General features: G+C 49.9%; 1 protein-coding gene across 1 annotated transcript in view; it reads right to left on the minus strand.

Annotated features, from left to right (window-relative positions):
* The window catches only part of orc5 (origin recognition complex, subunit 5), a 61,799-nt gene that overhangs the window by 22,430 nt on the left and 18,036 nt on the right, over window positions 1-21,333 (minus strand). The window contains exon 13 of the mRNA XM_059027775.1: window positions 15,121-15,231. Coding sequence (XP_058883758.1) covers window positions 15,121-15,231 — 111 coding nt within the window. The remainder of the gene's footprint in view (window positions 1-15,120; window positions 15,232-21,333) is intronic.

Raw genomic sequence — 21,333 nt, forward strand, 5'->3', positions numbered from 1 at the left:
ATTGTTGTAAACGATTACAGATTAAATTAGTGTTGTCATGGTGTTCAATTAAAATAAATTCTCCAGCCCCTTCCCCAGCCCCCTCGCACGGCCTGGTTACGAGGTCTCCGGCCCCGCGCTCGACCTGGTTACGAGGTCTCCGGCCCCGCGCTCGACCTGGTTACGAGGTCTCCGGCCCCGCGCTCGACCTGGTTACGAGGTCTCCGGCCCCGCGCTCAACCTGGTTACGAGGTCTCCGGCCCCGCGCTCGACCTGGTTACGAGGTCTCCGGCCCCTTCCCCGCGCTCGACCTGGTTACGAGGTCTCCGGCCCTGCGCTCGACCTGGTTACGAGGTCTCCAGCCCCGCGCTCGACCTGGTTACGAGGTCTCCGGCCCCGCGCTCGACCTGGTTACGAGGTCTCCGGCCCCTTCCCCGCGCTCGACCTGGTTACGAGGTCTCCGGCCCCCTCTCCGGCCCCGCGCTCGACCTGGTTACGAGGTCTCCGGCCCTGCGCTCGACCTGGTTACGAGGTCTCCGGCCCCGCGCTCGACCTGGTTACGAGGTCTCCGGCCCCTTCCCCGCGCTCGACCTGGTTACGAGGTCTCCGGCCCTGCGCTCGACCTGGTTACGAGGTCTCCGGCCCCGCGCTCGACCTGGTTACGAGGTCTCCGGCCCCGCGCTCGACCTGGTTACGAGGTCTCCGGCCCCTTCCCCGCGCTCGACCTGGTTACGAGGTCTCCGGCCCCCTCTCCGGCCCCACGCTCGACCTGGTTACGAGGTCTCCGGCCCTGCGCTCGACCTGGTTACGAGGTCTCCGGCCCCTTCCCCGCGCTCGACCTGGTTACGAGGTCTCCGGCCCCCTCTACGGCCCCGCGCTCGACCTGGTTACGAGGTCTCCGGCCCTGCGCTCGACCTGGTTACGAGGTCTCCGGCCCCGCGCTCGACCTGGTTACGAGGTCTCCGGCCCCGCGCTCGACCTGGTTACGAGGTCTCCGGCCCTTCCCCGCGCTCGACCTGGTTACGAGGTCTCCGGCCCCCTCTCCGGCCCCGCGCTCGACCTGGTTACGAGGTCTCCAGCCCTGCGCTCGACCTGGTTACGAGGTCTCCGGCCCCGCGCTCTACCTGGTTACGAGGTCTCCGGCCCCTTCCCCGCGCTCGACCTGGTTACGGAGGTCTCCGGCCCCCTCTCCGGTCCCGTGCTCGGCCTAGTTACGAGGTCTCCAGCCCTGCGCTCGACCTGGTTACGAGGTCTCCGGCCCCCTCCCCGGCCCCGCGCTCGACCTGGTTACGAGGTCTCCAGCCCCCTCTCCGTCCCTGCGCTCGGCCTGGTACGAGGTCTCCTCATAAACACAAAACATTAGCCCCAAGCACACAAAGTATTAAAACAAGTTAGAAGTTAATACTATAGGGTAATATTAAACTACTGTCACATTTTAACTGGTAAAGTAGATCAATTACAACAATAAACCTCTCCCTTAGAAACAAACCCAAATTTAACATAAAGGCCAACATGCAGTGCCAGGTTTGCAGAATGTGGACTTCTCTGGATAATCCTATCCAGGGGGAAAACACCTGTGAACGATGCCAGCTGGTCTCTGACCTTCAGGCTTGAGGCAAGGCTGGCTGGACTGCACAGCATGACAGAAGCTGAAGATTTTATAGAACAGTCTTTTAGAGAGGTGTGCCTGCAAATAGAGGAGGGGGGAGTGAACAGAACAGTCAGTACCAGGTAAGGACTGGGTTACAGTGGAACGGAATAGAAGGAAAAGGAGTGCACCCTCTGCCAAAAACAGCCACTACAGAGCAGAGTGTTTCCAACAGGTTTGCTCCCTTCAGACAGACGGCCTTACCGGACACAGCAAGCACAGTGGAGGGTGTGGAGCGGAGCCACCACGGTGCTGCAGCCCCCCAGGGGAAATTCAAAAAGGGCAGCAATAGTCATAGGGGACTCAATCATTAAGAACATAGCCTGTGAGGTGTGCAGCCGTGATCCCGAGTCACGCAGGGAGTGCTGCCTCCCTGGTGCCCGGGTGCACGAGATCACCACACGGGTCGGCAGGCTCTTAGCCTGGGCCGGGGGGGATCCAATTGTCGCGTAGGAACAAACGACATCGGGAAACAGGAATCTCTGCAAAATAAATGTATGTAGAGCTGGGGCAAAGGATTAAAAGCACAGCCTCTACGGTAGTTTTCTCAGAAATACTGCCGGTGCCACACGCAGGGCCAAGACGACAAGCGAGGAGTAGAAGTTTCAACACGAGGCTAAAAAACTGGTGCAGTCAAGAGGGGTGTCGGGTTATGGGGCACTGGGGAACCTTCAACAGGGCTGCACCTGAACAGGAAGGGACCCACTGCACTGGGGGAGACAGTTAACAGTAATCAGGCAGAGTTTAAACTTGGGACCTGGGGGGCAGGGAGGCTCGAGCCCAGAGAAGTTACACTACAAACTACACAGCAAACAACAAAGTGCAACCAAATTGTTGCTGATGCTCAAACTGAAATGCCTATTTTTAAACGCAAGCAGCATTAGAAATGCATTTCTAGAATGTGGATAACTATGACATCATAGGAATAACGGAATCCTGGATACCTCCAAACGATGGAGAGGAGTTTAACATGGAAGGACACAGGTTAGTTAGGAAAGAGAGACACGGCGCGCAATATACAGGAAAACAACTTAGGATGGGAAACACTGGAAAGTGATGGTAACAACAATGAACCAATCTGGATTAAATGAAATGAAATTGAATCTAAAGGCTTAATAGTGGGAGTCTGTTATAGCCCCCAAGTTCTGATGAATCATTAAACGAAAACTTGTATGTAAGCATCACAAAAATAAGTAAGGAAGGGGACACCCTAATTATTGGAGACTAATTCCCAAACATAAACCGGGCCCACATGACCTCAGATTGCAGTTCCGACATGGGGAGGAGAGTCAGTGCAAGATTGATTCTTATCACACATGGTGAATGCCCCAGCTAGACACAATCCATGTCTAGATCTGGTATACACAAACAATGAATCAAGGATACCCAACTTACAGCTAATAGAACCACTAGCAATAAGTGTCCAGAATATGATAGAGTTTGTGGCAAATAAATCCAGGGCAGTTCATACATCAAAAGACAACGGTTTACAATTCCAGGAGAGCAGACTGCAAAGCAATGCAACAGGAGCTTCTATAGACTGGGACAGAATACTAATAGATAGTGAAGCTGAAAACAACGGGATTACATTTAGAAATATAACGGTAGGAATGCAGGATACGTTTATTCCAAAAATGAGAAAAGGCAAACTTAAGAAAAAGAAAATGGATCTATTAAGCGGGGTATTAAATGTAATAAAGTGATGTCTTTCTATCAATCAAAGGGAGCAGCTTCACAAATAGAATACAGAGAGGCCTGCAGAGACCTTAAAAAGCAGACCAGGACAGCGAAAAGGGAACTAGAGAGATAGTAAACTTCATGCAAAAGGGTTTTTTCAATATGTTAATGCTAAAAGGAAACTGAACAAGCAAGTCAGTAGGTGTTGGTAATTCAGTGACTGAAGACAACCAAATCACAGATCAATATTAATCAATACTTCATACAAGTATTTACAAAGGAGGATTCATGCAATGCACCACAGTTAACAGAATGTACACAAACATCTTTACCAGAGTTTGTTACAGAAGAGAACGAAGCACTAAGGGAGCTGGCAGCACTGAAAATAAACAAATCCTCTGGGCTTGATGGAATCTATTCAGGAGTCCTCAGGGAAACAAGAGAACACATTTTTAAACCAGTATGTTATATATTCAATAAATCTATAAATAAAAGGAGCCATCCCACTGGACTGGGACATTGGCAATGTTGTTCCTATTTTTAAAAAGGGAGATAAATTTGACCCTGGGAACTACAGACCTGAATACTTAACATCAATCGGATGTGAAATCATGGAAACTATAAAGGACCACAACTGAGGAATATTTCTGTAGTAATATTATAGGAGACAGCCAGCATGTGTTTAGGTAGAGCTTGTTTAACTAATTCACTAGATTTCTTTCAGGAGGTGACTGCTAGAGTGGACAAGGACAGTGCGAATGACATCATCTGCTTAGATTTTCAAAAGGCATCTGACTAAGTACTGCCTGAAAGACTATATCTAAAGATTAAATCAGTAGGAATAAATGGTAAAGTAGCAGCATGGATTCATAACTGGTTACAAGATAGGAAGCAGAGAGTTATAATTAGAGGCCAGGCATCAAACTGGAATTAATCTATATAAATGACTTGGACCAAGACATAATCAGTAAACTGCAAATTTTGCAGACGACACAAAACTGGGAGGGGTAGCCAACTCCCAATCAGCAACTCTACTAATACAAAGAGATTAAGACAAGATTCAAGCTTGGGCAGATGAAATTTAATGTGAATAAATGTGAAGTCTTGCACATCGGGTGCAAAAACATTAGAGGCAAGTACAGCATGAATAGTATTGAAACAGAGGAGGCTCTGTATGAAAAGGACTTGAAGGTAGTAGTGGATGAATCTCTTAAGCCAACTAGACAGTGCAGAGAAGCTTCCAGGACAGGAGCGAGGTGGCAGTTCATATGACCTCAGAGTAGGGGGTGTACTGCATTAGCCCCCCCCCCCCCAGCAGCACAGTCTGAAGACCAGAAAGAAACATCCTGATACACTACACCATAAAAAACACATGTGCTCAACGCTGTAGATACGATTACTGCAGCATAAGAACATAAGAAAGTTTACAAACTAGAGGAGGCAATTCAGCCCATCTTGCTCATTTGGTTGTTAGTAGCTTATTGATCCCAGAATCTCATCAAGCAGCTTCTTGAAGGATCCCAGGGTGTCAGCTTCAACAACATTACTGGGGAGTTGGTTCCAGACCCTCACAATTCTCTGTGTAAAAAAAGTGCCTCCTATTTTCTGTTCTGAATGCCCCTTATTCAACAATGTCCTGCTAAAACTTCTCTTTCACTACAGTACGTTTAGAATGACTATTTATACATATTTCATGAGAGAGAAAAAAATGAAGCAGCCCTGGTTTACTCTGAAAAGAGAAATTATTAAATATGAGAAAAGCTTGATGCAGCATGGCCTAGTTGTTTGGGCTGAAGGACTGGGGGCGAGCAGGCTTCCGTGGCAATGCCGAGACCACAGCTTCAAGCCTCTCGGCTGTGCTGGTCACACGCCTCATTTAAAATGAAGCACCTGGACAGCTTGGCACAGGCGGCTCAGAGGTGCGTGTTGTATTGTACAAAATCTCATTTACATCCTAGTTTTGAGCAATTTTAGACCGATCGCCAATTTATCTTTTATAGCTAAGATCTTGGAGAAGGTAGTGGCAAATCAACTTAATATGTTTCTTGAGAAGAATAAAGTTCAAAAGCAGAGAAAGCATGGGAAACAAACAGGAGCCCTGAGGAATGAAAAGCTTCTACTGAGAGCAGCCACACTGTGTACCAGCGTGACACCGACACAACGGGGAGAGCAGGGAGTTCTCTCTCTCTAACTCTCACACACACACACACACACACACACACACAGTGTACCAGTGCGACACCGAGACAATGGGGAGAGCAGGGAGTTCTCGCTCTCTAACTCTCTCACACACACACACACACACACACACACAGAGTGTACCAGCGCGACACCGAGACAATGGGGAGAGCAGGGAGTTCTCTCTCTCTCTAACTCTCACACACACACACACACACACACACAGAGTGTACCAGCGCGACACCGAGACAATGGGGAGAGCAGGGAGTTCTCTCTCTCTGACTCTCTAACACACACACACACAGAGTGTACCAGTGCGACACCAGGACAATGGGGAGAGCAGGGAGTTCTCTCTCTCTAACTCACACACACACACACACACACACACACACACACACACACACACACACAGTGTACCAGTGCGACACCAGGACAATGGGGAGAGCAGGGAGTTCTCTCTCTCTAACTCTCACACACACACACACACACACACACAGTGTACCAGTGCGACACCAGGACAATGGGGAGAGCAGGGAGTTCTCTCTCTCTAACTCTCTCACACACACACACAGTGTACCAGTGCGACACCAGGACAATGGGGAGAGCAGGGAGTTCTCTCTCTCTAACTCTCTCACACACACACACACACACACACACACACACACACACACACACACACACACACACACAGTGTACCAGTGCGACACCAGGACAATGGGGAGAGCAGGGAGTTCTCTCTAACTCTCACACACACACACACACACACACTGTGTACCAGCGCGACACCGAGACAACGGGGAGAGCAGGGAGTTCTCTCTCTCTAACTCTCACACACACACTGTGTACCAGCGCGACACCGAGACAATGGGAAGAGCAGGGAGTTCTCTCTAACTCTCACACACACACACACACACACACACACACACACACACTGTGTACCAGCGCGACACCGGGACAATGGGGAGAGCAGGGAGTTCTCTCTCTCTAACTCTCACACACACACACACACACAGTGTACCAGCGCGACACCAGGACAATGGGGAGAGCAGGGAGTTCTCTCTCTCTAACTCTCTCACACACACACACACACACACAGAGTGTACCAGCGCGACACCGAGACAATGGGGAGAGCAGGGAGTTCTCTCTCTCTAACTCTCTCACACACACACACACACACACAGAGTGTACCAGCGCGACACCGGGACAATGGGGAGAGCAGGGAGTTCTCTCTCTCTAACTCACACACACACACACACACACACACACACACAGAGTGTACCAGCGCGACACCGAGACAATGGGGAGAGCAGGGAGTTCTCTCTCTCTCTCTAACTCTCACACACGGTGTATCAGCACGACACCGCAAAGTCCTGCATAAAAGATTAATTCTCAAACTGAACGCAGTAGGGGTTCAAGGAAATGCATGCACATGGATTAGGGAGTGGTTAACATGTAGAAAACAGAAAGTACTGATTAGAGGAGAAACCTCAAAATGGAACGAGGTAACCGGTGGTGTACCACAGGGATCAGTATTAGGTCCTCTGCTATTCCTAATCTACATTAATGATGTAGATTCTGGTATAGTAAGCAAACTTGTTAAATTTGCAGACGACACAAAAATAGGAGGAGTGGCAAACACTGTTGCAGCAGCAAAGGTCATTCAAAATGATCCAGACAGCATTCAGAACTGGGCAGACACATGGCAAATGACATTTAATAGACAAAAGTGTAAGGTACTGTACGCAGGCAATAAAAATGTGCATTATAAATATCATATGGGAGATACTGAAATTGAAGAAGGAATCTATGAAAAAGACCTAGGAGTTTATGTTGACTCATCTAGACAATGTGGGGAAGCTATAAAAAAGGCCAACAAGATGCTTGGATATATTGTGAGAAGTGTTGAATTTAAATCAAAGGAAGTAATGTTAAAACTTTACAATGCATTAGTAAGACCTCACCTAGAATATTGTGTTCAGTTCTGGTCACCTCGTTACAAAAAGGATATTGCTGCTCTAGAAAGATTACAAAGAAGAACAACCAGAATTATCCCGGGTTTAAAAGACATGTCGTATGCAGGCAGGCTAAAAGAACTGAATCTATTCAGTCTTGAACAAAGAAGACTACGCGGCGATCTGATTCAAACATTCAAAATCCTAAAATACAATGTCAACCCAGGGGACTTTTTCGACCTAAAAAAAGAAACAAGGACCAGGGGTCACAAATGACGATTAGATAAAGGGGCATTCAGAACAGAAAATAGGAGGCACTTTTTTACACAGAGAATTGTGAGGGTCTGGAACCAACTCCCCAGTAATGTTGTTGAAGCTGACACCCTGGGATCCTTCAAGAAGCTGCTTGATGAGATTCTGGGATCAATAAGCTACTAACAACCAAACGAGCAAGATGGGCTGAATTGCCTCCTCTCGTTTGTAAACTTTATTATTATTATTTGTTTATTTAGCAGACGCCTTTATCCAAGGCGACTTACAGAGACTAGGGTGTGTGAACGATGCATCAGCTGCAGAGTCACTTACAACTACGTCTCACCCGAAAGACAGAACACAAGGAGGTTAAGTGACTTGCTCAGGGTCACACAATGAGTCAGTGGCTGAGGTGGGATTTGAACCGGGGACCTCCTGGTTACAAGCCCTTTTCTTTAACCACTGTTCTTATGTTCCAGAATCGGCAGCGTTCACTCTCCTCCTCAATCGGCTCAGCTGTGGGTCGATCACAGAAATGACAAGAATAATGAAAAGCAGCAACAACAACAACAACAACAACGTCAGGGACACACAGCCCCCGCGAAATTCAATATCACAGCTATCAGTCAAGGACCCCAATGTGATGCTCCCAATAACTAAATACCATTAACACTCAGTTTCATGACAACAGGATAAGCAGTTCTGATGTGACGTCCGCCCGTCCCTCCATGACTGCCTCCACTAAACCCCTCATCTCTCCAGTAAGACAGCAATTAGACTGTTTTCCTCCTGTTTCTTTATTATAAATTGCAAGCAAATCTCCTTCCTGTCAAACCTCATTATACTGAGAGACGCTGCCCAGAACACATGGCTCAGATTTCAACAGTGTTTGAATAATGCTGGCCACCAACTGGATCTGCAGCTAGATTTAAAAAAAAAAAAAAAAACTTCATTTCATTTCGAAAACCTTTTTAATTCAGGAGCTCTGATCTACGTGTTAATTGTTCTGCTAACAGAAAGATAACTGTGAATGGCCAAGACAGGACCCCCCTTGAAAATAAATTGCTAATATCGCGGGGGGGGGGGGGGGGCTCTCGGCAAGGGAAAAGATCAAGGACTGGAATTGAGAAATCTCAATCAGCAGCACATTAAAGCCCACCAGCTCCCCACGCTCCCCGAGCCCACAAGAAGCAAACAACCTCCCGACGACCTTCCCAGATCTCCCAGAAACACAGCCTTAAATACGAAACAGCCCACAAGTGCATTTAGTAGTAACGCCAAGTCCCTGTTTACTGACGCTAATTGGGTCCAGAGCTCTGCTGTTTATTCTCCGATTCCTTCCAAACTCCAAACTGGAACAGACTGGTGCTGCCCGGAGCGAGGGGGGTACGACTTCAGAAAACCTGTTGGTCTGACCCTAACCCAAATCCGGACCCACCTGAAATGTGGTATTAGCTTAACAGATTTTGACTAAGGAGATTTTAAAATCAATTGCACCGGTTTCAAATGAGGCACGTCAAGGGCGTCCCTGTGGCTCTGCTAGTAAACGTACTACAGCTTGCAGTGCAGGGTGAGCTGGAAGCCTAGGCTAGGGCCCACGGGGAGCGCTGCACTGGCCTCTGAGCTCGCTCTGGGTTAGGGAGGCTGGGATAGTCCACCTCACTGTGTATCGACACCCCCTGCTGGTCCGGTCCAGCCCCGCACCAGTCCAGACAAGAGATTTCCCAGGCTGGAGCCTTGCCTCCGGGGCTCAGTGCCTCAATAACATCCACTGGTTAGCGTTGGTGGGCAGTAAGAGGAGATTGACTTGATCTCCCTGCTCCCTCCCAACAGAACAAAAAGCGTCCTCGTTTTCCACCTGGCCCTGGGCAGCAATGCTAATCTGACCGCATTCAAATACATTTTTTTAAACACGCCCTCAGGCTTCCCTGTGAATATAATTGTTTCGTCGGGCTGCATTAACATCAAACATTCACAAAGGTCACATTAAAAGCAAGGCAGGTCTCAGCAGCACTGGGAGCAGACAGTCAGTAAGTGCCCAGAACCAGCCTCACTCTCACTCTCACTCTCACACACCAGACTGCAGCACCGGCCTCAATTCACACACACAGTCCAGACTGCAGCACCAGCCTCAGCTCTGGTACGAGAGCGTGCAGTCAGTCAGTCAGTCAGCTCTGGTACGAGAGCGTGCAGTCAGTCAGTCAGCTCTGGTATGAGAGCGTGCAGACAGTCAGTCAGTCAGTCAGCTCTGGTATGAGAGCGTGCAGACAGTCAGTTAGTCAGCTCTGGTATGAGAGCGTGCAGTCAGTCAGTCAGTCAGCTCTGGTACGAGAGCGTGCAGACAGTCAGTCAGTCAGTCAGCTCTGGTATGAGAGCGTGCAGACAGTCAGTCAGTCAGTCAGCTCTGGTACGAGAGCGTGCAGACAGTCAGTTAGTCAGCTCTGGTACGAGAGCGTGCAGACAGTCAGTCAGTCAGTCAGCTCTGGTATGAGAGCGTGCAGACAGTCAGTCAGTCAGTCAGCTCTGGTACGAGAGCGTGCAGTCAGTCAGTCAGCTCTGGTATGAGAGCGTGCAGACAGTCAGTCAGTCAGTCAGCTCTGGTACGAGAGCGTGCAGTCAGTCAGTCAGCTCTGGTATGAGAGCGTGCAGACAGTCAGTCAGTCAGCTCTGGTACGAGAGCGTGCAGACAGTCAGTCAGTCAGTCAGCTCTGGTACGAGAGCGTGCAGACAGTCAGTCAGTCAGTCAGCTCTGGTACGAGAGCGTGCAGTCAGTTAGTCAGCTCTGGTACGAGAGCGTGCAGACAGTCAGTCAGTCAGTCAGCTCTGGTACGAGAGCGTGCAGTCAGTCAGTCAGTCAGTCAGCTCTGGTATGAGAGCGTGCAGACAGTCAGTCAGTCAGTCAGCTCTGGTACGAGAGCGTGCAGTCAGTCAGTCAGCTCTGGTATGAGAGCGTGCAGACAGTCAGTCAGTCAGTCAGCTCTGGTATGAGAGCGTGCAGACAGTCAGTTAGTCAGCTCTGGTATGAGAGCGTGTAGACAGTCAGTCAGTCAGCTCTGGTACGAGAGCGTGCAGTCAGTCAGTCAGCTCTGGTATGAGAGCGTGCAGACAGTCAGTCAGTCAGCTCTGGTACGAGAGCGTGCAGACAGTCAGTCAGTCAGTCAGCTCTGGTATGAGAGCGTGCAGACAGTCAGTCAGTCAGTCAGCTCTGGTACGAGAGCGTGCAGTCAGTCAGTCAGCTCTGGTATGAGAGCGTGCAGACAGTCAGTCAGTCAGTCAGCTCTGGTATGAGAGCGTGCAGACAGTCAGTTAGTCAGCTCTGGTATGAGAGCGTGTAGACAGTCAGTCAGTCAGCTCTGGTACGAGAGCGTGCAGTCAGTCAGTCAGCTCTGGTATGAGAGCGTGCAGACAGTCAGTCAGTCAGTCAGCTCTGGTATGAGAGCGTGCAGACAGTCAGTTAGTCAGCTCTGGTATGAGAGCGTGCAGACAGTCAGTCAGTCAGCTCTGGTACGAGAGCGTGCAGACAGTCAGTCAGTCAGCTCTGGTACGAGAGCGTGTAGACAGTCAGTCAGTCAGCTCTGGTACGAGAGCGTGCAGACAGTCAGTCAGTCAGTCAGCTCTGGTACGAGAGCGTGCAGTCAGTCAGTCAGCTCTGGTATGAGAGCGTGCAGACAGTCAGTCAGTCAGTCAGCTCTGGTACGAGAGCGTGCAGACAGTCAGTCAGTCAGTCAGCTCTGGTACGAGAGCGTGCAGTCAGTCAGTCAGCTCTGGTATGAGAGCGTGCAGACAGTCAGTCAGTCAGTCAGCTCTGGTATGAGAGCGTGCAGACAGTCAGTCAGTCAGTCAGCTCTGGTATGAGAGCGTGCAGACAGTCAGTTAGTCAGCTCTGGTATGAGAGCGTGTAGACAGTCAGTCAGTCAGCTCTGGTACGAGAGCGTGCAGTCAGTCAGTCAGCTCTGGTATGAGAGCGTGCAGACAGTCAGTCAGTCAGTCAGCTCTGGTATGAGAGCGTGCAGACAGTCAGTTAGTCAGCTCTGGTATGAGAGCGTGCAGACAGTCAGTCAGTCAGCTCTGGTACGAGAGCGTGCAGACAGTCAGTCAGTCAGCTCTGGTACGAGAGCGTGTAGACAGTCAGTCAGTCAGCTCTGGTACGAGAGCGTGCAGACAGTCAGTCAGTCAGTCAGCTCTGGTATGAGAGCGTGCAGACAGTCAGTCAGTCAGTCAGCTCTGGTACGAGAGCGTGCAGTCAGTCAGTCAGCTCTGGTATGAGAGCGTGCAGACAGTCAGTCAGTCAGTCAGCTCTGGTATGAGAGCGTGCAGACAGTCAGTTAGTCAGCTCTGGTATGAGAGCGTGCAGACAGTCAGTCAGTCAGCTCTGGTATGAGAGCGTGCAGTCAGTCAGTTAGTCAGCTCTGGTATGAGAGCGTGCAGTCAGTCAGTCAGTCAGCTCTGGTATGAGAATGTGAATTATCTGCTGAGCTCAGACAGCACAACTCTTCCTTGATCTTGTTGTCTCTTTGGTGCAGCAGGTCCTGAGTTCAGTCCAGCAGTACATCCTGTACCAATTCCACACCCACGGGACAGACACAGCGAGTGGAGGCTGGTCCCACTAGGCTTGAGTTTGGCCCCTTGGCTTTCAGACCTGGAGTGAGATGCCGGTCCCTTTGCTGGGTGTATCGGACACCCTGAGAAGTCCGAGGGAGTGTGATTGGAGAATTCAGTGCAGGCGAAGATGGACAAGCTTTCCAATTGAATGGCAACACAGAGAACAGGTGAAAAGCACTGTGGGAAAAGCCTGACATCAGAAGAGGATTTCACAAGCGCTTCTGTGAATCTGATCCAGTCTTCTGGTCAGCTCCCTCGTGTGTCTTCCCGGTCATGTGATCCGTAATGAATCTCAGCTTTGTTTTCAATCCTTGGGAGACATGTGGTTCTGTTTTCCACGGTGTACGCTCTGCTAGCGTTTCTTTGCGTGTTTGCTTACTGTAAGTTAAACTGGTACATGTGTGAGAGATAAACAGAGCAGGACTGACTCTGGAACGAGCGTTTGTGGAACCGGGCAGAGACTGGGCGCACTGCAAGTCACCGTCTTAACCACTACGGCATGCATGGTTTTAGAGCTAAATGAACTCCGATCAGCAGTGCTGAGGTGCAGCTTGTACATGTGAGCCTCTGCTGCCATCGTGTGGACAGCTGGCTGTATTGCATTTACAGTGATTGCATTTATTTATTTTCATCGGGATAGATGGACACATCATCCTAACCCAGTCATATAGATTTGAATTGAACCTACTGAAAATCAAGGCTTTTTAACACTGTAATAAGTATCAGTTGATTGGTTGCATGAACTGCACGGGTGATTGTAAGTGTTAAGGGAATCGAAGCAGGGCAAATGAAGTAAATGAAGCCACTTGGCACTCCTGCTGTAAAATGCGATGTGCTTTGCACAGGAGCAAAGCGTGTCATGCAAATACCACGGCAATCAGTGAAGTTCATCAACAGCACACTGCTCACACTGGGTTCAAATTAAGAAAGGAAGGAAGGAACCTACAGTTAAGAAACAGCAGGAAATTACAAAAAGGAAACGTGTGGAATTAGAAACCAGGGAAGTAAATGTTATCCACGAGGTTGAGAGAGATCTACTGTAAATCATGCAGGAGAAAAATCACCCAAATCACCATTAAAGGGTTTCTCAGGATCCCTGGTCATCGCTGCCTGTGCACAGAGGGCAGCCAGTGCAGAGAACACACGGCACACCTGGTCATCGCTCCCTGTGCACAGAGGGCAGCCAGTGCAGAGAACACGCGGCACACCTGGTCATCGCTCCCTGTGCACAGAGGGCAGCCAGTGCAGAGAACACGCGGCACACCTGGTCATCGCTCCCTGTGCACAGAGGGCAGCCAGTGCAGAGAACACGCGGCACACCTGGTCATCGCTCCCTGTGCACAGAGGGCAGCCAGTGCAGAGAACACGCGGCACACCTGGTCATCGCTCCCTGTGCACAGAGGGCAGCCAGTGCAGAGAACACGCGGCACACCTGGTCATCGCTGCCTGTGCACAGAGGGCAGCCAGTGCAGAGAACACGCGGCACACCTGGTCATCGCTCCCTGTGCACAGAGGGCAGCCAGTGCAGAGAACACGCGACACACCTGGTCATCGCTCCCTGTGCACAGAGGGCAGCCAGTGCAGAGAACACGGGGCACACCTGGTCATCGCTCCCTGTGCACAGAGGGCAGCCAGTGCAGAGAACACGCGGCACACCTGGTCATCGCTCCCTGTGCACAGAGGGCAGCCAGTGCAGAGAACACGGGGCACACCTGGTCATCGCTCCCTGTGCACAGAGGGCAGCCAGTGCAGAGAACACGCGGCACACCTGGTCATCGCTCCCTGTGCACAGAGGGCAGCCAGTGCAGAGAACACGCGGCACACCTGGTCATCGCTCCCTGTGCACAGAGGGCAGCCAGTGCAGAGAACACGCGGCACACCTTGTCATCGCTGCCTGTGCACAGAGGGCAGCCAGTGCAGAGAACTTGCAGCACACTTGTGAAAACACTGCATTTAAGAGTTCCTGATTAATGCAGGATCTGTTTTGAGATTTCTAATCAGTTACAGACGAGATCAGAAAGAAAGGGGCCAATGATTTCTCTGTGCAATAGGCCTGAGATCCCTCTCAAAAGAGGACACTGACCGATCCACTACACTGCCCGTGCGTTTGTGTATCAGTGAGGGACACAGCGCCAGCACTGCAGTGTGGGTCACACTGACCGATCCACTACACTGCCCGTGCGTTTGTGTAGCAGTGAGGGACACAGCGCCAGCACTGCAGTGTGGGTCACACTGACCGATCCACTACACTGCCCGTGCGTTTGTGTATCAGTGAGGGACACAGCGCCAGCACTGCAGTGTGGGTCACACTGACCGATCCACTACACTGCCCGTGCGTTTGTGTATCAGTGAGGGACACAGCGCCAGCACTGCAGTGTGGGTCACACTGACCGATCCACTACACTGCCCGTGCGTTTGTGTATCAGTGAGGGACACAGCGCCAGCACTGCAGTGTGGGTCACACTGACCGATCCACTACACTGCCCGTGCGTTTGTGTATCAGTGAGGGACACAGCGCCAGCACTGCAGTGTGGGTCACACTGACCGATCCACTACACTGCCCGTGCGTTTGTGTAGCAGTGAGGGACACAGCGCCAGCACTGCAGTGTGGGTCACACTGACCGATCCACGACACTGCCCGTGCGTTTGTGTAGCAGTGAGGGACACAGCGCCAGCACTGCAGTGTGGGTCACACTGACCGATCCACGACACTGCCCGTGCGTTTGTGTAGCAGTGAGGGACACAGCGCCAGCACTGCAGTGTGGGTCACACTGACCGATCCACTACATTGCCTGTGTGTTTGTGTATCGGACACAGTGCAGCTCCACTGACCTGTGAGAAGATGTTGGCAGTCGGAGCCACTCGGCTGTCCACGATGCTGTAGAAGATGGCCAGCAGGCGGTCCAGGGGGAAGGGCTTCGGTCCCAGCAGGTGGTTACTGGTCTGAGAGAGACAGAGTGGGAGTTAGAGACTGGGGGGCTGCTTGACATAAAACACACCCACACAGCTATACTGAAACACAGAAACATACAAATACAGAAACACACAGACTACAAAAGAAGTCTGCCAAATAGTGAGAATTTGAGAAAGAAAGCATTAATAAAAAAAACATTTAAAAAAAGACCCCCATTCAGGTGCAGATGTGGTTTTGTTTTTTTTATTTTTTTGAATTAAATATAAAGTCATTTGTGCACAAAAAAGTTCATGGCGAGGTGCTTCCTACAAAGGAAAAGACAATTCAAACGAACGGTCTCCGATGCAGCAGGGAGTAAGCTCACTTGTATTTAGTAGCAGTAGATGGTATAGCAGCACTCTCATGTAGATCCAAATGGTGACGAACAATTCAAAAAAGATGGAGAGACAGGTACCCCATCAAAGATTATTTACTGACATAAAAAACTGTGTAAAACAACCACACGCTTCGACACGTCCGCGTCTTCAACAGGTTACAAGTACTGATCACTAATTAAACAGAACACGGGTTTAAAAAATAGTGAAGATCATTTACATCATTTTAATTAATTTCAAATTTGTGTGATCAGCTAGCTATCATTTATTTAAATGTTACATAAATCCATATTCAATATGTGTTAATGTTCAAATAGTTAATAATTTCAAATATAAGGCTAGACAGACACACACACACAGACAGACACACACAGAGACACACACAAACACACACAGAGACACACAAACACACAGACACACACACAGACACACAAACACACACAAAGGACATGAGAAACAGATCATAGGAAGTACAATTACATAAAATAAATAAATAAACCAACAGTAAATGTCAAACTCATTTCTAGCATTCGACATAAAAGTGGATTTTACTTTTTACTTAATAGAATTACTTTTTCAAACCCTGCACACTTTGTACAGTGCACTGAATCTGGGTCTCAGTCTCAGTGTACAGCACTCTGCTCCTCAAACCCTGCACACTTTGTACAGTGCACTGAATCTGGGTCTCAGTCTCAGTGTTCAGCACTCTGCTCCTCAAACCCTGCACACTTTGTACAGTGCACTGAATCTGGGTCTCAGTCTCAGTGTACAGCACCCTCTGCTCCTCAAACCCTGCACACTTTGTACAGTGCACTGAATCTGGGTCTCAGTCTCAGTGTACAGCACTCTGCTCCTCAAACCCTGCACACTTTGTACAGTGCACTGAATCTGGGTCTCAGTCTCAGTGTTCAGCACCCTCTGCTCCTCAAACCCTGCACACTTTGTACAGTGCACTGAATCTGGGTCTCAGTCTCAGTGTACAGCACTCTGCTCCTCAAACCCTGCACACTTTGTACAGTGCACTGAATCTGGGTCTCAGTCTCAGTGTTCAGCACTCTGCTCCTCAAACCCTGCACACTTTGTACAGTGCACTGAATCTGGGTCTCAGTCTCAGTGTACAGCACTCTCTGCTCTGCAGATGAGAGAGAAGTTTTATCCAGACAAAGAGCTTGCGCAGAGCCCTGATTTCATTAGCTGCGTATTTGAGATAAATTGGCTTTGTGGGTCCCTGTGAGTAATGACTGGCTTTGTGTATCGCACATTCGCTTAGACACCCAGGGGACTTCTTACACACAATTAAAAGAGATCAAAACTAAGTGGCCCCTTGCCCAACAAAAACAAAATCAGATTCCCTGCATTAGGGTCACCCTTTTAAAAGTATTGAACGATAAATATTCTGCGCAGTGTTTGTGGACAGCAGGCTAATTTGAAAGACCTTGTTTTTTTCTGATCCGTTTAGCTTGAAGAGAAGGGAAGTTCTCTGGGTATGTTTGTGTTCTGCAGGCAGGATGTTAGAAATGGAGTCTTTGGTCATCTTCTACTTTCATTTGCTTTACCAAATACAAAAAAACAAACAACGAAGCTCTATAGCTCAAACACACACACACAAATGAACTGGCATAAAGATCTACAAAAAGGGAAAAGTCCTTCCAAACACATGCAGTGTGCTTCCTTCAGTCCTTTAAACCAGGTCACTGGAATATCTCAGCACACTCTTAGACGTGCCTGGAACTGTGAAACATGGCTGTGCCCAACAGACACACAGAGATCCAGCGATATCTCTGGTCAGAGAGACCGAGGAGACACACTGACATGGGACCCGATAAATAAGAACAGATAACAGACACACAGAGATCCAGAGAAATCTCTGGAGAGAGAGACCGAGGAGACACACTGACATGGGACTCGATAAATAAGAACAGATAACAGACACACAGAGATCCAGAGATATCTCTGGAGAGAGAGACCGAGGAGACACACTGACATGGGACTCGATAAATAAGAACAGATAACAGACACACAGAGATCCAGAGATATCTCTGGAGAGAGAGACCGAGGAGACACACTGACATGGGACTCGATAAATAAGAACAGATAACAGACACACAGAGATCCAGAGATATCTCTGGTCAGAGAGACCGAGGAGACACACTGACATGGGACTCGATAAATAAGAACAGATAACAGACACACAGAGATCCAGAGATATCTCTGGAGAGAGAGACCGAGGAGACACACTGACATGGGACTCGATAAATAAGAACAGATAACAGACACACAGAGATCCAGAGATATCTCTGGAGAGAGAGAGACCGAGGAGACACACTGACATGGGACTCGATAAATAAGAACAGATAACAGACACACAGAGATCCAGAGATATCTCTGGAGAGAGAGACCGAGGAGACACACTGACATGGGACTCGATAAATAAGAACAGGTAACAGACACACAGAGAGATCCAGAGATATCTCTGGAGAGAGAGACCGAGGAGACACACTGACATGGGACTCGATAAATAAGAACAGATAACAGACACACACAGAGATCCAGAGATATCTCTGGAGAGAGAGACCGAGGAGACACACTGACATGGGACTCGATAAATAAGAACAGGTAACAGACACACAGAGAGATCCAGAGATATCTCTGGAGAGAGACCGAGGAGACACACTGACATGGGACTCGATAAATAAGAACAGATAACAGACACACAGAGAGATCCAGAGATATCTCTGGAGAGAGAGACCGAGGAGACACACTGACATGGGACTCGATAAATAAGAACAGATAACAGACACACAGAGAGATCCAGAGATATCTCTGGAGAGAGAGACCGAGGAGACACACTGACATGGGACTCGATAAATAAGAACAGATAACAGACACACAGAGATCCAGAGATATCTCTGGAGAGAGAGACCGAGGAGACACACTCACATGGGACTCGATAAATAAGAACAGATAACAGACACACAGAGATCCAGAGATATCTCTGGAGAGAGAGACCGAGGAGACACACTCACATGGGACTCGATAAATAAGAACAGATAACAGACACACAGAGATCCAGAGATATCTCTGGTCAGAGAGACCGAGGAGACACACTGACATGGGACTCGATAAATAAGAACAGATAACAGACACACAGAGATCCAGAGATATCTCTGGTCAGAGAGACCGAGGAGACACACTGACATGGGACTCGATAAATAAGAACAGGTAACAGACACACAGAGATCCAGAGATATCTCTGGAGAGAGAGACCGAGGAGACACACTCACATGGGACTCGATAAATAAGAACAGGTAACAGACACACAGAGAGATCCAGAGATATCTCTGGAGAGAGAGACCGAGGAGACACACTGACATGGGACTCGATAAATAAGAACAGATAACAGACACACAGAGATCCAGAGATATCTCTGGAGAGAGAGACCGAGGAGACACACTCACATGGGACTTGATAAATAAGAACAGATAACAGACACACAGAGATCCAGAGATATCTCTGGTCAGAGAGACCGAGGAGACACACTCACATGGGACTCGATAAATAAGAACAGGTAACAGACACACAGAGATCCAGAGATATCTCTGGAGAGAGAGACCGAGGAGACACACTGACATGGGACTCGATAAATAAGAACAGATAACAGACACACAGAGATCCAGAGATATCTCTGGAGAGAGAGACCGAGGAGACACACTATCATGGGACTCGATTTATAAAACAGATAACAGACACACAGAGATCCAGAGACACACTGACATGGGACTCGATAAATAAGAACAGATAACAGACACACAGAGATCCAGAGATATCTCTGGAGAGAGAGACCGAGGAGACACACTGACATGGGACTCGATAAATAAGAACAGGTAACAGACACACAGAGATCCAGAGATATCTCTGGAGAGAGAGACCGAGGAGACACACTCACATGGGACTCGATAAATAAGAACAGATAACAGACACACAGAGATCTAGAGATATCTCTGGAGAGAGAGACCGAGGAGACACACTGACATGGGACTCGATAAATAAGAACAGATAACAGACACACAGAGATCCAGAGATATCTCTGGAGAGAGAGACCGAGGAGACACACTGACATGGGACTCGATAAATAAGAACAGATCGATAAACGACGGGACAAAATGGATTCATCCCTTTGTTGTTTTTGTTATTTTTTTGTATTTTATTTTTAAAATGATCCTGTGCTCCTAACCTATCATAATTGTTCATGTATTTTGAGGCAGCTGGCTGCATGGAAGGTTCTTTGTGATTCTTATGATTATTATCATGGTGACGGAGTCAGAGGTGGAAGACTAGGCTCGGTAGTTGTTGCTGGGACTCCATGGCAGCACTGCCAGCCCAGCCCTACCCGGCCAGGGACACTCATTCATCTTGCTGTGTGGACAGGCTCCACTGACCGGCACTGCCGTGAATGATCCAGACCGGGAGAGTGCGGTGCTGGGGGAGAGCGCCACTACAGGAGGGGGTTTGGTTAATTGGGAACAGGACAGGGGAGAAGCTCCAGACTCCAACACAAACCACAGCACTGCCACACAGCAGCCAGCCCACATTAATCAACCAGCCCCCTCGACGCCATCGACTGCAGCCCACTGTCAGGGGGAACGGCTCTGAACTGCACCCCATTTATTACAACGTCAACCTTTCACCTCCCAAACCTTCCCTAAATAGTAGCCAGTTCACACAGCCCCGTTCCGACTGGGTCAGTCCTGCAGGGTACAGGGTCCCGTTCCGACTGGGTCAGTCCTGCAGGGTACAGGGTCCCGTTCCGACTGGGTCAGTCCTGCAGGGTACAGGGTCCCGTTCCGACTGGGTCAGTCCTGCAGGGTACAGGGTCCCGTTCCGACTGGGTCAGTCCTGCAGGGTACAGGGTCCCGTTCCGACTGGGTCAGTCCTGCAGGGTACAGGGCCCCGTTCCGACTGGGTCAGTCCTGCAGGGTACAGGGTCCCGTTCCGACTGGGTCAGTCCTGCAGGGTACAGGGTCCCGTTCCGACTGGGTCAGTCCTGCAGGGTACAGGGCCCCGTTCCGACTGGGTCAGTCCTGCAGGGTACAGGGCCCCGTTCCGACTGGGTCAGTCCTGCAGGGTACAGGGTCCCGTTCCGACTGGGTCAGTCCTGCAGGGTACAGGGTCCCGTTCCGACTGGGTCAGTCCTGCAGGGTACAGGGTCCCGTTCCGACTGGGTCAGTCCTGCAGGGTACAGGGTCCCGTTCCGACTGGGTCAGTCCTGCAGGGTACAGGGTCCCGTTCCGACTGGGTCAGTCCTGCAGGGTACAGGGCCCCGTTCCGACTGGGTCAGTCCTGCAGGGTACAGGGTCCCGTTCCGACTGGGTCAGTCCTGCAGGGTACAGGGTCCCGTTCCGACTGGGTCAGTCCTGCAGGGTAGAGGGTCCCGTTCCGACTGGGTCAGTCCTGCAGGGTACAGGGTCCCGTTCCGACTGGGTCAGTCCTGCAGGGTACAGGGTCCCGTTCCGACTGGGTCAGTCCTGCAGGGTACAGGGTCCCGCGTTCCGACTGGGTCAGTCCTGCAGGGTACAGGGTCCCGTTCCGACTGGGTCAGTCCTGCAGGGTACAGGGTCCCGTTCCGACTGGGTCAGTCCTGCAGGATACAGGGCCCCGTTCCGACTGGGTCAGTCCTGCAGGGTAGAGGGTCCCGTTCCGACTGGGTCAGTCCTGCAGGGTACAGGGTCCCGTTCCGACTGGGTCAGTCCTGCAGGG

The sequence above is a fragment of the Acipenser ruthenus genome, chromosome 7 (assembly GCF_902713425.1).
Source record: "Acipenser ruthenus chromosome 7, fAciRut3.2 maternal haplotype, whole genome shotgun sequence".
Taxonomy (NCBI): Eukaryota; Metazoa; Chordata; class Actinopteri; order Acipenseriformes; family Acipenseridae; genus Acipenser; species Acipenser ruthenus.